The 17,799-nt window shown below is 39.9% G+C and overlaps 1 protein-coding gene across 1 annotated transcript in view; it reads left to right on the forward strand.

The window, feature by feature from the left end:
* CNTNAP2 (contactin associated protein 2) overlaps positions 1–17,799 on the forward strand; it is a 2,268,074-nt gene that overhangs the window by 1,360,784 nt on the left and 889,491 nt on the right. The window contains exon 10 of the mRNA XM_040431924.1: positions 4,026–4,197. Within this exon, the coding sequence (XP_040287858.1) occupies positions 4,026–4,197 (172 nt within the window). The remainder of the gene's footprint in view (positions 1–4,025; positions 4,198–17,799) is intronic.

The following is a 17,799-nucleotide window of genomic DNA, read 5'->3' on the forward strand; positions in this document are numbered from 1 at the left end:
ATCCGGTATTTATCTTTTTCACATTTTTAAAGGTCTGCGCATACGCAGACCACAAAACCAGATCCGTTTTTCCATAACACTTGGGGCCGGATCCAGCATTAATGCATTTCAATGGAAATTAATGCCGGATCCGACATTCCGGCAAGTGTTCCGGAATTTTGGACAGAGAAAATACCGAAGCATGCTGCAGTATTTTCTCTGTCTAAAAACCGTACAGTGACTGAACTGAAGACATCCTGATGCTCAGTTTTTTTCCTGTATTGAGCCCCTAGGACGGAACTCAATACCGGAAAAGTTTAACGCAAGTGTGAAAGTATCCATAGCGAGTTAAAACTAGCTGCTATTATGTCTCCCATACACACAACACACAGATAAGAGAAGATCCTGCTCCTTTTTTACTATCTTTCATACTCAGACAATAGCAGCAGCATGGATGACATTTTAGAGAAGTACTGAGCAGTTTAGGTGTGAATCCAGTAGCACACTTTTTAAAAGCTTCAACAGCATTTCTGTGCATGTCTCTCTGCTTCTCTCTCACTCAGCTCTTACTCCCTACTTCCTCCTCCTCTTTCCTTAAACTTCTATGGGCAGCTTATATTCTGATCCCTGTCTTGTCTTCCAAAACAAATTTAGCAATAGTTAAGAGTGAAACAAACAGATTATGATGTAGGGGAGGAGGAGAAAATGAATCTCATAAATAGATAAGGAAGCATTTTTCTCTGACAAGATATTACAAAGTTTATTATTAGTGATGACCGAAGCAAGCTTCGGATCCTAAATCCGAAGTCGCTTCACTCAAAACTTCTCATTAATGCTTTACAGAGATCTGTCTCCATACAGCATTAAAATGTACAGCCTCCAATGAAATGAAGTCAGTTATTTGAGACGTATCGCGAGACTTCGGTGAATAACTTGAATACATAGTTTTTTTTAAAGTGGAAAACCACTTTAAAACTTGGATATAAACTCGGCTTCGATTGCAACTAGTACCTCGGAACCAAAGCTGAGTTTGAATCTAAGTTTAAAGTGGTTTAAATTGACTATTGAAGATAAATAATTATCTGAAATACATATTGTGTCAAGCAACTTAATTTTACCTTAAACAGTGACTAAACTTTTCTTTTAAAATGTTCTAAATTGGCTAAAACTGATTTTTGCATGGCATCCAAAGTCCTGGGTGCTATCGCATGTTAAAATTATTATTCTAGTACAGCTTTGACATGTCAATGCTATACTGAAGTACGGATTTCACTGGGGGCCGCGGTTAACGCTACAGAAGCCAGGGCACAGATCGCTGCTCCTGCCTATGCTCTCTTCAAGCTTGGCTAAATTCTATGCTATGCAAGGATTTAGCTTAGAGGAACTTCAAGACAAGATAGCATCCAGGACATTGGGTGCCTATTTGAGTTATAGAACTCCATTACTGATCAATAAAGTATATTACAAAAATCTGTTTTAGCCAATTTAGAACATTTTAAAGGAAGGGTTTAAAAAAGTTTAGTTACTCTTTAAAGTAAAAGCTCAACTTAAATCAGGAGTTCCAACACTTTCTTTCTTGAGAATATGCATATAGGTTGTGTTGCTTTACATATTAACCACTATCCATTGTTGCAGTTCACTTTTGCAGATATAAAAAATAAAAATAAAAAATAGCCACCCTGAAATACCATCTTCACTTCAGTTACCTGCCAGCTGGCTAGAAAATAAATCATCTGGGAGACACATTGATTTCCGGAATAAATAGCCTTGTGGCTCTTCAGAATAATGACACCTCAACAACTAACTTTTCCTGAATGAAGTTACCTTGCAAATCTTGCAGAAGTGTCAGGATTCAATATTGAGCTAACAGCTCTATAATCATAAATGTGCAGGTGATAAATAATATGAAAATAATATAATTATTAGATTTTCCGTTTTTTGTAAGTAAAACAGTTACATAGTAGCTCTTTCTTTAATTCACATAGATTAAATTGGAGACATTTGTACGCAGGGAAGGAACAGGCGATTACCGCCTGTGTCTCACAGCTGGGGGTTAGTGACAGTGCCTCAGTGATGCTCATTAGAAAACACATTTCCTCCCAATAGTGTTCCTTTATTGCTCACACTGCAGGCTGTATATTCTGTAATTTTGCTTCTAATGAAGGAGTAGAAGTAACCAAACATAAATAATCACTAGCCCATGACCACAAATATGTGTTTGATTAAGTTGCATTACTTACTTCTTATTCTTTTTGTGAACCCCACAGAGAACATGGGGTTACTGCTTACAGGTAAAGGTAGTGCAATCTCATCACAAAGTTGAACGTCTTGTCTTTATTATCTGAACTGTAAACAGGGAACATGCTATTGAAGGCTTTGTTAATAACCAAAATAGGATGAGGATGAGGCAGAGGCGTAGTCAGACAGGCAAAAGGTCAGGGCAGGTGGCATAGGTACAGGTCAGGCAATCCGGGTTGGCAACATAAGAGACATAGCAAGCAGGCAGGGATGAGATGATAAGCAGAGTCCAAGAACGAAATATAAATCAGGAGCACATGAGAGTATCAAGAACCAGCAAACTCAAGGACCTTGACACTGAGGCATCTGGGAAGAGTGCTGAGCCACTAAAATACCTGCAGGAGAGCCAGGGTTGGTCAGTGAGGTCACCTGACCTAACCCACACAGCCCAGGGAGTGATACGCTCCGCCCTTAGAGTAGTGTAACATGAAACTAGCCGACCTCATGCTGTGTCCAGGGCTGAGTGGAAGCTGTGGAGTGGAATCCTCAAAAGAACCGACCACAGGTCACCTCTGAGTGCGACACTCAGGACCGCAGCGATAAGTGGGTGAACAGCGGCGTACAGCAGCCGCTGTTACATTTGGGATACTGCATCGAGAGTAATATCATGGATATAATGCACTGAAGAAAAATTGTGCAATTGCTCAGCATTTTGAGTTGAGATGGCAAGAATGAACTATAGCAATTTGAGCGGTCTCTCAGTTCATTTAAAAAATGAGTTTTTTCTTGCAGGGTGTTGGTTTTGTAATGCAGAACTTCATTATTAATGCAGAGTTGCTGCAGATGCTAGCAGCATAAGCACAGTGTAAACAGACCCTCAAGGGTGTATTAGACTGGCAGATAGTCTGCCAGATGATCGCTAACAAGAGTTCATATGAATGCTCTTTAGTGATGATCTGGCAGTGTAAAACTGCCGCCGATTACCCGATGAATGAGCAAGTGCTTATTCATCGGGCAATCCCTATCTTTCAACATGTTTAAAAATCATTATTTGTCTAATCATGATCTTCTGCCGGCAAAAAATATTATTCAGTATGGGGGAGAGCGAAGACATTAGCAATTGCCTCTCTCTATACTGTGGAGGAGATCACTTCATGTAATAGTAGACGTCTCCTCTGCTGACAAGCAGGCAATTAATAGCATAATCTGCCTGTCTAATATAGCCTTCACTCCTTCAGAGCTTTTCCTGATCAGATTCCTTAAAATCGACACAATTATATATTTCTATTCTTTCCCTATAGTGACTCTATCACATGACAACAGTTGCTTGTGACTTGTCCATTTTATGTGATTTATTTAAAAGAAATATCAAAAGTATTGTTTAGCAGATTATTTTTTTGTGAAGTTCATAACAAATCTGTCTAGAATCAATTTGCTTATCCTTAATTCTTAATAAACCTTCTAACATCAGTGATAAAATAATGATCTTTTGCTATGTATTGATCTGATCTTCACCTTTTTCTGTTCTTATTTAATATACTCTGACATACTGAGCTCTTTTAAAACTTTCCGGATGAGAAATATGTATTGTATCTAATGTTTAACATTTTAAAGCTTGCTATTGACATACGCCAGATTTTGCTCTCTGATTGACACTTATTTGCTCTAATGAAGAAAAAGGCAAGCCACACTTTACTTGTCATAGTTGTTTATTTAACTGTATTAACATGTATCATGCTTCAGTAAGCAGTGTAAGATATTACTTAAGACATTTTGGTCCTAATTGCATCCAATTTTTATGTCTTCAGGTTTCTTCTCCAAATCAAACAGCTCTAATCACCCAGTGTACGAGAATTCCTTTCAAGGATGCATGCAACTTCTCCATGTGGACAATCAGCTGGTTGACCTCCATGCAGTAGAGCAAGGGAAGCATGGAAGCTTTGAAAACATCACTATTGATATGTGTGCAATCATTGACCGGTAAGAGAAAAAATATAAGGTCTAAAGTACATATAAAGTGTTTACACACTGGATATAACAAAAACATGGTACAATGCTAATATGTGTTTTAGAGAATAGAAAGTAGATATCCCTTTAATGAGGACTATACTGACAGCCAACTAGTAATTTTTTTGGAAGACCAGGTAACATCCATGATAACATCAGCTGAGCATGGTAGCCAATCATATCCTGGCACTGTGAAGATAAAGCTACACACTCTGGTCATGCCACCGTTGTCCTAAAGAGACAACTGGCATGAAACAATCACTAGGCTTTGGCAGTGGAACCAGGATTTTTCAAGATGGCATGTATATTTAAAAATGCATAATTTTCTACATAGGGCATAGTAAAGAGGGTTTTCTGAAATATGACGGATCTGTTTAAAAATGTCCTCAAAGAGAATGCACTTGTTGATGTGTTTAGAAATACCTGTTCAATGGCAAACTATTGCTCTTTATACGTTATACTAAAACCCCACATTTGATTTACATTGATTACAAAGTGAGCAAATATACAATATAGCAGGCAAGGCCAACCTGCGGCTCTCCAGCTGTTGTAAAACTACAACTCCCACCATGCCCTGCTGTAGGCTGATAGCTGTAGACTGTCCGGGCATGATGGGAGTTGTAGTTTTGCTACAGCTGGAGAGCCTCAGGTTGGCCATCCCTGCAATATAGCAATATTCATGTAACGGTCACGTCCACACACACACAGGGGGAAGGATAGTGACCACTGCGCTCCACCCTCACCCCTGGCCCTGCCTACTTGCCTCACGAGTCCTGATGACAGGGGACAACTGGACAACAGTCCCTTACTTAGGTTATGTGCAGGGAAGACAGACAAGACAAAATACGGAACGTGAACGGACCGGGTCAGAACGAAGAGAGCTACGCAGTACAAAGGGTTAAGCAAAGAATGCTCAGAAGAAGCCGGGGTCAAATACCAGGAGAGTAGAGAAGTACCAGAGGAGTCCGCAAAGAGTAGTCAGGTGGGAGCCGAGGTCACAATACCAGGAGAGATGCGCAGTACAGGAGGAGCAGGCAAAGGATCATCACGGAACAGGATCAGGTGAGTATTCAGTAGTCCAACAAATAGCCAGGAACCTAGAATTAACAGGCAACCTGTGGCCAGCAGGCTGCCTGTATTTATAGTGGGGTCTGAGGGTAATGTGACGTGGCCAGCGTCACATGACCGACAGACAGACAAGTCGAGCACCGAGTGATCAGCTCGGCGCTCAAGGCAGACCTAGGAGCAGGGAGCCTCCCAGCTAGCAAAGCCGCCCTGGGAACGAGGCCAAACACAGATCCTCGCTCCCGAAGCTAAACAGCAGGTCTGCGGCTGATGGAAGACCGAGTGCGCCTTTGGCGCCCGTGACAATTCAGGGTCATACTGGGGTTCCTTGGGCCCAAAAGAGGATTTTTTTTCCCTAGGCCCAACCCCCATATCATCAATAAAGTCTAATAGACCATAGTACCTACTTATTGTAAAGGCAGCTCCAAATGTTTTTTTTTTCCTCTGGACCTTTGGGGCCTGGGCCTACCAGAGGATTCTCTGGTACTTTAGCAGCCAGTCCAATGCTGGCAATAATATATGTATAATGTATTCAAATATGGTTAGGCACACCTTTATCTGGACATAACATGGATCCAAGGTTAATAATTATAAACACTTTTATTAAATATAGTAAAATACTATAATTAATAGATTAAAAACAAATGGATTAAAAACAAATAAAAAAGGGATTTTACCCAAAAAACTATGTAGGTATACAAACCATAGATCATGCAAACGTTAGTCCTCCCATAAACCTCAAACTAAACACCTAAAATATAATGGAAATTAAAATAGACACGTTATCACCAATGGCAATGTGACCCTATGATAATTCCTTGTATGACATCCAAAATACCACCCACAATGGGGATTGTAATCTACCGGGTATTCAAAAAGTCATTGGTAGTACATGCTAATAGAGACACACCGATAGTATTGCAATAGTGGCAAAATCTGTTCACACTAGTGATAATATGATAATATATAACGTGATTGTAATTTATCACAATAACGCCTCTGCGTTTATAATCCTATCAGCGGCCTACTGCCATCTAACAAAAAAACGCAAAAGTCCAGACCGCACCAACGCAACCTCTCTGCATGGCCGAACAAGATAAGTGCTCAGAGTCTTATCTGTTTCTCATTTATATCCTATATCAATCAGTTCAAATAGCAAATTGCATATGTGAAGCACTCAAATGTACCGTGTTACAATAAGAAATATTGCCGCGATCCTGCTGGTTAGTATGTATAATGATGCAGCTTGTTTAGCAATGCGAGTTGTTGCTTCTCTATTTTCCTCGCAGATGATTTGTCAATTGTCCTCTATATTTAATAGAGAAAGAAGTCCAGACACTTGTTGATAATGCTGTCAAATGCTGTCAGTCATTCACAGCCTTATATGGTCGCTAGCATATATATGTCTTTAGCCATTAAATTGCCAGTTACTCACTGTTTGTAGACTTATGGAGGAGTCCAGTATCTGCCGTGGCGTCCCACGTGTATTGCAGCCTGGGAAACTCTTACCTCCGAATCTCCCTTCCAGTGAGTCCCACTGCACTTTATCCGCTAGGCATATACTCGTGGTGTCAAACCGGCATCTCCCTATGAGGAGTGATCTAATAGAGTCGGCTTCCCAGGCTTCCTGCGTAGTTTGGGTGCAACTTTAGTATGCTGGCAAAAAAGCTGTATATTTTCCGGGAGCGCTCCAGATTGTATCGATGTAACATACAAACTTCAATTGTTTTCTCAAGGGGACTGTTCATACCAAACGCGTTTCGGAGTTAGTAGCATACTCCTTCAGTTGCTAAGTCCCCTATGTTTTCAGTGTGCTTAAATACTTTATTTAGGATATCTGGATGTTGGATATATCCAAATTCTGGAGTGGATCTACCTATATCAATTCTCTCACCATCTTTTTCCCATATTAATAAATCCACATTAAATAAATGCATCAATGCTATATAACATCGCAATATATACTCTGCTAGAAATATACAAAATCCATTTACAGTTCACATACGGTGTCTAAGTGGTTCCGCTGCGATTCCTATGCGGTTTTGTTAAATGACAGTTATTATATGGGATCTATGCAATCTTGCTGAATCATACCGAAATAATATAAATATATTTTTCTATCTTTGATATCAATTATTAGGCAAAGCAAAATGAGAAAATATATATTGTGGCAATGTGAACATTGAGGTGTACAGTAAAGTCACGAGGAAGCAGGATAAAAGGGGTGTTGTGTGCACCTGGAGCGTGTCACCAAGGGGCCCGGCCTTGGTGGAGTAAAAGCCCTAGTTCAGGTGTCCACTAAAGTAGTTTTGGGACACCATATAGATAGTGTAGCTGGTTCAGCTATTTCAGGGCAGGCTTTTACTGGGAACAGGCAATGTTTTGGGTGGGTGCCTGTTCCCCATGCTCCAGTCCGGGACTTAGGGCATGCTCATGTCCAGAGACCCTATTTAATCCTGCTACTGGATCTTGGGTGTGGCTCACTCTGGAGTGTTTGGTGAAGCAGAGTCATGGTGAGGCTCTGCTTGAGTGGTCTCAGCCGGGTGGGCTGAGGGGCCACGAGGCTAGGCGATAGCCTGAACTTTGGGGGAGTGTGTTGCCTGTGGACAGAGGACTGGAGGCTCTGTGTGGTCCAAGCCAGAAGGGCTGAGAGACCACTATTCCCCATGCGTGCTGAGACACTGGACTGGAGACAGTGGGTGTTCTGTGCTCTGTACAGCCAGGAGGCTGTGGGACATTGGTTGAGAAAGCCGCATGTGTTCACAGGGTGTGAACAGGGACTTAGGTGAGTATGTTTACGCGGATGTGCCGCAATATAGCACAGTGTTTGGACCTTAAACTTGGTGTCCTGAAGATATCTGTGAGAATGACCCCCGAAAGACAGCTAATTCCCTACAATATATATAAATAAAAATAAATTGAAAAATAGAAAAAATGTACTGTTTCATACAACTATATAATTCTAAGCCTGTCAATGTTAGGCTACTTTCACACCTGCGTTTAGGTCGGATCCGTCTGGTATGTGCCCAGACGGATCCGCATCTATAATGCAAACGCTTAGATCCGTTCAGAACGGATCCGTTTGCATTACCATGAACAAAAAAAAAAAATAATAATATTTTTTTTTTTTGTTCATGATAATGCAAACGGTTCCGTTTTGACTTTACATTGAAAGTCAATGCGAGACGGATCCGTTTGAAAATTGAGCCATACTGTGTCAACTTCAAACGGATCCTTCCCCATTGACTTACATTGTAAGTCTGGACAGATCCGTTTGCCTCCGCACGGCCAGGCGGACACCTGAACGCTGCAAGCTGCGTTCAGGTGTCCGCCTGCTGAGCGGAGCGGAGGACAAACGGAGCCAGACTGATGCATTCTGAGCGGATCCGCATCCATTCAGAATGCATTAGGGCTGGACGGATCCGTTCGGGGCCGCTTGTGAGCCCCTTCAAACGGAACTCACAAGCGGAGCCCCGAACGCTAGTGTGAAAGTAGCCTCACAAATAAAAGACTGACCGGTATTCGTTCCTCCATTATATACTCCCATAAAAAGTTCCAATGGAAAAATTCCTATAAAACATTCTTGTAGAAAATATACACTCACCTAAAGAATTATTAGGAACACCTGTTCTATTTCTCATTAACGCAATTATCTAGTCAACCAATCACATGGCAGTTGCTTCAATGCATTTAGGGGTGTGGTCCTGGTCAAGACAATCTCCTGAACTCAAAACTGAATGTCAGAATGGGAAAGAAAGGTGATTTAAGCAATTTTAAGCGTGGCATGGTTGTTGGTGCCAGACGGGCCTGTCTGAGTATTTCACAATCTGCTCAGTTACTGGGATTTTCTCGCACAACCATTTCTAGGGTTTACAAAATGCCTTGTGGATGCTAGAGGTCAGAGGAGAATGGGCCGACTGATTCAAGCTGATAGAAGAGCAACGTTGACTGAAATAACCACTTGTTACAACCGAGGTATGCAGCAAAGCATTTGTGAAGCCACAACACACACAACCTTGAGGCGGATTGGCTACAACAGCAGAAGACCCCACCGGGTACCACTCATCTCCACTACAAATAGGAAAAAGAGGCTACAATTGGCACGAGCTCACCAAAATTGTACTGTTGAAGACTGGAAAAATGTTGCCTGGTCTGATGAGTCTCGATTTCTGTTGAGACATTCAAATGGTAGAGTCCGGATTTGGCGTAAACAGAATGAGAACATGTATCCATCCTCTGATGGCTACTTCCAGCAGGATAATGCACAATGTCACAAAGCTCGAAACATTTCAAATTGGTTTCTTGAACATGACAATGAGTTCACTGTACTAAAATGGCCCCCACAGTCACCAGATCTCAACCCAATAGAGCATCTTTGGGATGTGGTGGAATGGGAGCTTCGTGCCCTGGATGTGCATCCCTCAAATCTCCATCAACTGCAAGATGCTATCCTATCAATATGGGCCAACATTTCTAAAGAATGCTATCAGCACCTTGTTGAATCAATGCCACGTAGAATTAAGGCAGTTCTGAAGGCAAAAGGGGGTCCAACACCGTATTAGTATGGTGTTCCTAATAATTCTTTAGGTGAGTGTATATACCTATGGAAAGTAGTCTATTGATAGTAGGTCGTGGAAGGGGCCCACCAACAAGGACCAATCGGGGCTGCATAAAATTAACAAACTCCGATTGATCGTCGATGGGGGATACCCCCCCCCCACACACTTTTTCTATTAAAATTCAAATACTTCCATCTCGGAATTAAGGCCTGCCGGAATGAGGGTGTTGAATTTAAATATCCTCCTTGACTCCAGTCTTGACATTTTACTAATGTGGTCCCCACCCCTCCAGTGTTCTTCCACTTTCTCTAATGCAGCAAATTTTAAACCCGTGGGACCTTGATTATGTTCTTTCTTAAAATGACTCGATAATGTATGTTTATCATATCCCTTCTTAATGTTAGTCATATGTTCCGTAATACGTTTTTTAAGTGTCCTTTTGGTCCTTCCCACGTACTGTTTTTTACACGGGCATTGGATAATGTATATAACGCTCGTGGTACTGCACTGTACATCTAGTATATCTATAGTCTAATGCGGATTAAATTGTAGATTTTTGATAATTTGAATTATCTGGGTGGTATCTTTAATATATGACTGGGTTTTTTTAACTGTAGGTTGAAGTAACTTGTCAATATATTGAGAAAGATTTGAAGTAAGGGAGCAAATATCGGAGTGTCCCGATGGGTCTAATGGATTTTAGTGTAATTTAGGTATACAGTAAAAGACTGGTAATCTACACTGAGTATTCAATATGAACCTATGTTTTTGTTTTGATATAATTTCCTGTTCTAGGCCACTATTGCAATAGTTGGTTAATTCTAAAAACTACTCTTGTATTGAGTCTTTGTTCAATTTTTTATACATAGTCCCATCTGTTAATTGTCTCCTACATTCTTTATTATACTTATTGGCCTCCAAAATCACAATAGCTCCGCCCTTGTCGGCGGGACGTATCACTATATTTTTCTGTTTCTGTAACTGTTTTATGGCCTGTACTTCTTGTTTAGATAAATTATTGTTTTTTATGTATTTGTCATTTATTTTCCTTATATCATATTCTACTGATTGACAAAATGCGGACATCATATGTGGGATGTTCTTCTCTGGTAATTGGGTTTTTCAGATGATATTTTTTGAGGCACAGTTTTCGAATGAATTTTTCCATCCCCATATAGGTGTCAAATTTGTTAAAGGGAATCTGTCACCTGCTTTTACCATTTTAAGCTGTCACCATCACCATGTTCACTAAAGTACCTTATTTCCTGCAGTCTTCTTCTTACTGTATTTCGTTTTGTCCTTTTGATAAAAAAAAGCCCTTTTTATGATATGCTAATGAAGCTCCAAGGTGCCCAGAGGGGTGTTTTTTTCCTCTCTGGAGCCCAGTGACGCCCCCCTGCAGTGCCCAGCCCGCCTTAATTTGAATCCCAAGAACGCCTCCTGATCCTCAAATAACCTCCCACAGCCCCGGCAAATCGTTCCGCCCCCTCTCCACGTCATTGTCTACCTTCTAGAAATGCCCCGTCCTTCTTCCTATCAGCGGCCAGAAATCTCGCACAGGCGCAGTACCGCCTGCGGCCTGCGCGATCATCAACCTCCTCAGGGCAACAGCGCTCAGATTACATCACTGGGCTCGGCGCATGCCCAGTGAGACTTTGGAGGCTGTTGCCCTCCGGAGCTTGATGATGGCGCAGGCGCAGGCCGCAGGCGGTGCGAGATTTCTTTCCATAGGTATATATATTTTCTACGGGAATGTTTTATAGGAATTTTTCCATTGGTACCTTTAATGGGATTATATAATGGAGGAACGAATACCGGTCAGCCTTTTATTTGAAACATTGACAGGCTTAAAATTATATAGTTGTATGAAACAGTAGATTTTTTATATTTTTATATTTATTTTTATATATATTTTCTCATTTTGCTTTGCCTAATAAATTATATCAAAGATAGAAAAATAAATTTATATTTCAGTATGATTCAGCAAGATTGCATAGATCCCATATAATAACTGCGATTTAACAAAACCACATAGGAATCGCAGCGGAACCACTTAGATATCGTATGTGAACTGTAAATGGTTTTTGCATATTTCTAGCAGAGTATATATTGCGATGTTATATTGAATTGACGCATTTATTTAATATGGATTTATTAATATGGGAAAAAGATGGTAAGAGAATTTATATAGGTAGATACACTCCAGGATTTGGATATATCCAACATCCAGATATCCTAAATAAAGTATTTAAGCACACAGAAAACATAGGGAACTTAGCAACTGAAGAAGGAGTATGCTACTAACTTCGAAACGCGTTTGGTATGAACAGTCCACTGAAGTTTGTATGTTACATCGATACAATCTGGAGCGCTCCCGGGGAATATACAGCTTTTTGCCAGCATACTAAAGTTGCACCCGAACTACGCAGGACACGTGGGACGCCGACTCTATTAGATCACTCCTCATCGGGAGATGCCGGTTTGACACCACGAGTATATGCCTAGCGGATATAGTGGGACTCACTGGAAGGGAGATTCGGAGGTAAGAGTTTCCCAGGCTGCAATACACGTGGGACGCCACGGCAGATACTGGACTCCTCCATAAGTCTACAAACAGTGAGTAACTGGCAATTTAATGGCTAAAGACATATATATGCTAGCGACCATATAAGGCTGTGAATGACTGACAGCATTATCAACAAGTGTCTGGACTTCTTTCTCTATTAAATATAGAGGACAATTGACAAATCACCTGCGCAGTATATAGAAGACCAAACAACTCGCATTGCTAAACAACCTGCATCATTATACATACTAACCAGCAGGATCGCAGCAATATTTCTTATTGTAACACGGTACATTTGAGTGCTTCACATATGCAAATTGCTATTTGAACTGATTGACATGGGATATAAATGAGATACAGATAAGACTCTGAGCAATTATCTTGTTCGGCCATGCAGAGAGGTTGCGTTGGTGCGGTCTGGACTTTTGTGCTTTTTGTTAGATGGCAGTAGGCCGCTGATAGGATTATAAACGCAGAGGCGTTATTGTGATAAATTACAATCACGTTATATATTATCATATTATCACTAGTGTGAGCAGATTTTGCTACTATTGCAATACTATCAGTGTGTTTCTATGTACTACCAATGACTTTTTGAATACCCGGTAGATTACAATCCCCATTGTGGGTGATATTTTGGATGTCATACAAGGAATTATCATTGGGTCACATTGCATTAGTGATAACGTGTCTATTTTAATTCTCATTATATTTTAGGTGGTTAGTTTCGTGTTTGTGGGAGGACTAACGTTTGTATGATCCATGGTTTGTATACCTAAGTGCACATAGTTTTATTTGTTTTTAATCCATTTGTTTTTAATATATTAATTATGGTATTTTGCTATATTTAAACAAAGTGTTTATTATTATTAACCTTGGATCCATGTTATGTCCAGATTTAGGTGTGCTTAATCATATTTGAATACATTTTGAATATTCGCATTTTTAGACTGGGTGAGTCTATTGGTTGTAGCACCCACTCCTTATCAATTAGAGGGTGAGCCAATGCCAAAATTCCAATAATATATCTATATCTATTACAGTCTAGAATTTTTATCAGATTAATTTTCATTTTTCTTTGTATGGAACTATCATAAAGAAAATATATTAGCAGATAGCTGGGAATGATGAATCTCATTATGGCTTCATTTTTATCGGAATTATACAGTACCTTGTGTATATTAACATACAGCACACCCCTACTATAGAAAATATAGCAAAACCAACTGAGTCTAAGAATGCACTGCACAGGATTTAGTATTTTACTGATGCTTCTGCTATAGGATAAACTGGAACTAAATTGATATGCAGAAACCAAATTTATTTTATCTTTGAACAAAATGCAATGTGGCTATATCCTGGAATCAGTACAATATGTGATACTATTACGTTGCCACATTTGGTATGTAGACATACATTTCTGTTGGATACTGTACTGAATGTGGTAGTGCTATGCAGTATATACCCCATTGAACCACATGAAGATAAGGGAAAATAGTGTATTTTGAAGATATTTGAAGGTATGTACTGTATACAGGTTATATGATGGAGAGTAAGGTTATGTAGAAGTACATTTGCTAGATGATGGCATGATAGTTGATACTTTAATTTACATGAGCTTGTGTAAGACGTTTTTAGCCATTTACAAATGGGTCTAGAAACTGGCATAGAGAAATAAAGGTGCTAGCTCTTCTGAATCTTAAAGAAGAACTCCCACCAAAAATGTTATTCTCTGACCTGTTCGGTACACGATGTAATCTGTATTGAATGTAATTTTCTTACCAGTGGCTGTATTTGTGAGTTATACCTCCTTTAGGCTTCTCACCTGTGTCATGTGACCAGCAATCAGACTCTCCAACTGACATAGCATCTTATGTGTGGACAGGAAGTCAGTTTCTCTATGTTTTCCTATGGGAGCCTCACTCTCATTCTCATAGGAATAAATAGAGAATTAACCGACTTCCTGTCCTGTGTCAGTTAGCGATCAGAGAGTTGGTCACATGACATCACTTTCTAGCAGGTCAGAGAATAAACATTTTGCCGGGAGTTCTACTTTAACTATACAATGGGTCTTACTGTAATCTACTTTGTTTTACTTATATTCAATCACTGCTAATTGCAAAGAACTGTTATTTAAAGAGGTATTCCCATCACAGACAATGGGGGCATATCGCTAGGATATGCCCCCATTGTCTGATAGGTGCGGGTCCCACCTCTGGGACCCACGCCTACAACGAGAACGGAGCAGGGGGAGCTGTGGATGGAGGACCCGGGGTCCATCCACCGCCAAGCACTGCTTTCTGCTGCTCCCAGTACAGTGGAAATGTAAATGACTGCTTTGAATGCAAAATTTTAATTCATATTACAGTAAAACTTGACAACCTTAAGCCATCTCCTTGTTAGCAGTTCATCAGAAGTGAGATCACAAGGACATGGCTGTTATTTTCACTGTCGATGTTTGTACACCTTTATCAGCATGTTTGACTTCTACCTGTGAAAAGTTTTCTCACCCCCATGAAACAGACAACCAACGCTTTAATATGTGTTATCTTATGACTAAACAATAAAGAGCAATATACTGTAATCTAAATTGTCTGTTCTGTCTGGAAGGGTAGGATTGAAATGCTGAATAATATAACAAGGGTGCATATTGTATTCTAAAGACGTGTGGGCAATGCCAGTTTTGGCTAACATTGCAACATGTTTTTTCCAGCCTTATGTACAATCGTCTAAGATCATGTTGGGTCTTTACATATTGAAGGTCTTTAAAGTGTAGCATTTTTTTTTGTTTATTTTTAATATATTATAGGGACAGGGATGTTTACCATTTTGTAATGTACTTTATTAGGGAATGATGTTTCTTTCTACTAGAAAACAGGGTGTTGAGTCTTCTTAGCCAAGCTCTAACAGCATGTTAGACAGTATGTTAGACAGTTAGACAGGCTCTAACAGTATGTCCTCAGCCTTTAGTCTACAGAAGCTGCCTTTGTGTAACATGCAGAAGCTCCCAGCCTCCTCTTGCCACTACCTTAGTCTCTAACTATGGACACATGGCCTGACTATCACTGTCCATCACTCTGCCTGTCTGACATGTTACACACAGACAGCTTTAGTGCTCATTAAAACACTAAAGACCGAAGACAGACTGTCCTTATGTGCATTAAGTTATAGCTTTGATAGAAGACTCTTTAACCCCTTGCTGCAAATGGATGTAGCTGTATGTCCATATTGCTGTAACTTGCTGCAATCGGACATACAGCTATATCTGAACTGTTAACTGGGCTTTGCCACTATAAAGTGTCATCGCCCCTGTGTCCCCCATCTTACTGAGAGCAGAGACACAGGAAAAGCCGGCAAGGGGCCAATCAAAGTGGTCCCTTGCTGATGATCGCTCCAATTGGTTAGTTTGCACAGAATGTAGACACTGTTAAAATTTCAGTTTCAGGCTCTGATCTCCACTCTGGAGATTAAAACCTGAAATCAGGCATGGCCTCCTTTGTGTCTCTGGTGCCCCATGTGCCCCTGTGCCCTCTTTGTGACCTCGGTGCCTACATCTGTTCCCCGCACTGTTCCATGCTATATCTCCCCCCAGACATACTGCATTGAAATGGCAGAGGCTCAGGAACAGAGCCATCAGCTGACAGTCTACTGCAATGGCAGAGATTGGTGCTGGCACCAATCCTTGCCATTTACCCAATTAGATGCTACTATGGTGTTAGGGGTTAACAGAGCGAGGGAGCTCCTTCTCTTCCATCGAGAATGGTAGTATCCAGGTGGTTACCATGGCTAGTGGATGCCTTACAAAGGCACCCAGGCTTGCCAGGAACTGAAGACTGACAGACCCTGAGAGTAAAACTGATAGTACAGTCCATTGCAATAGATGACTATTGCAGTCTACTGTATAGCAATCAGAGCCACTGGATCTTCAGGGTAAACAAAAAGTGTAAAAAAAAAAAAAAGCACTCACACAGCCACAGTACATTGTCCGAAAAAAAACCAAAACATGGATGTTAGTATATGGTGATGCTAAATATTACATTTTTAATTAAAAAAAAAATGTTGCAAAAGTAGAAAAACATAAAAAATATATAAATTTGGTATTGCCATAAATATCAACCCACTGAACAAAGTTATCACATCATATGTACGGTATAGAGAACCCCATAAAAAAAATCTAAATAAAAAACACTCACAGAAATGCAATATTTGCCCACCTCCCCTCCCAAAAATGGTATAAAAAGCATTCAAAAAGTCATATGTACCCCAAAATAGCGCCAATAAAAATTATATCTTGTCCTACAAAAAAACAGATACATAGCTCAGTCAAATTTTTTTTTAAAGTTATGGCCCTTAAAATAATTATAGCAAATTCCATGTTAGAAGATCCAGGTATAGCTCCTTCCCATTTGAATGCTGCTATGTCCCCAAACAGCAGTCTTCGACCACATATGTGGTGTTGCCATATTCAGAAAAAAATGCAGAACAAATTGTGGAGTGAATTTTCTCCTGTTAACCCTTGTGAAAATGAAACATTTGGTGCTAAAGCAACGTTTTATTGTAAATAATAGATTTTTTCATTTTCACAGCCAAGTGTTTCTAAATTCTTTGAAACACTTGTTGAGTCATATCACTCAATATGCCCTCAATAAATTGCTTGAGGGGTGTAGTTTCCAAAATGGAGTCAGTTATTGAGAGTTTTCACTGTTGGGATATCTCAGGGACTCAGGGTCTTTTCAAATGCAACATGTTGTCTGAAAACCATTCCAGGAAAACCTGCCCTACAAAAACAACATTATGCTCCATCCATTCTGTGCCCTGCCGTGTGCCCATATAGCAGTTTACGATCACATATGGGGTGTTTCTGTAAACTGCAGAATCAGTAATCAATATTGAAGTTTGTTTAGCTTTTAACCCTTCCTGTGCTACAGAAAAAATGTCATCTCAAATTTCCTTTAATCCCCGTGGAACACATAAAATGTTAACAAAGTTTAAAAAAAATTGGTTTTAAATAATTTGAGGGGTAAAGTTTTTAAAATGGGGTCATTTGGGTAGATTCTATTATGTCAGGCCCTTAACGTGACTTCATAACTGAATTGATTGTGAAAAAAAGTGCGTTTTGAAAATATAAAAAAATTGCTTCTGAAATTCTAAGCCTTCCAGCATCGTAAATTTTTTTTATGACATTTACAAAATTATGCAAACATAAAGTAGATCTATGGTAAATGTAAAATAATGACTATTTTATGAGGTATCACTCTCTGTCTTAAAAGCAGAGAAACTCTAATTTTAATAAAGGTAAAACATATCAACTCAAATTTACCACTAGCATGAAGTACAGTATGCCACGAGAAAATACTCTCAGCTGGATTTAGATAAGTAAAGCAT

This window comes from Bufo bufo, chromosome 5 (genome assembly GCF_905171765.1).
Source record: "Bufo bufo chromosome 5, aBufBuf1.1, whole genome shotgun sequence".
Classification (NCBI taxonomy): Eukaryota; Metazoa; Chordata; class Amphibia; order Anura; family Bufonidae; genus Bufo; species Bufo bufo.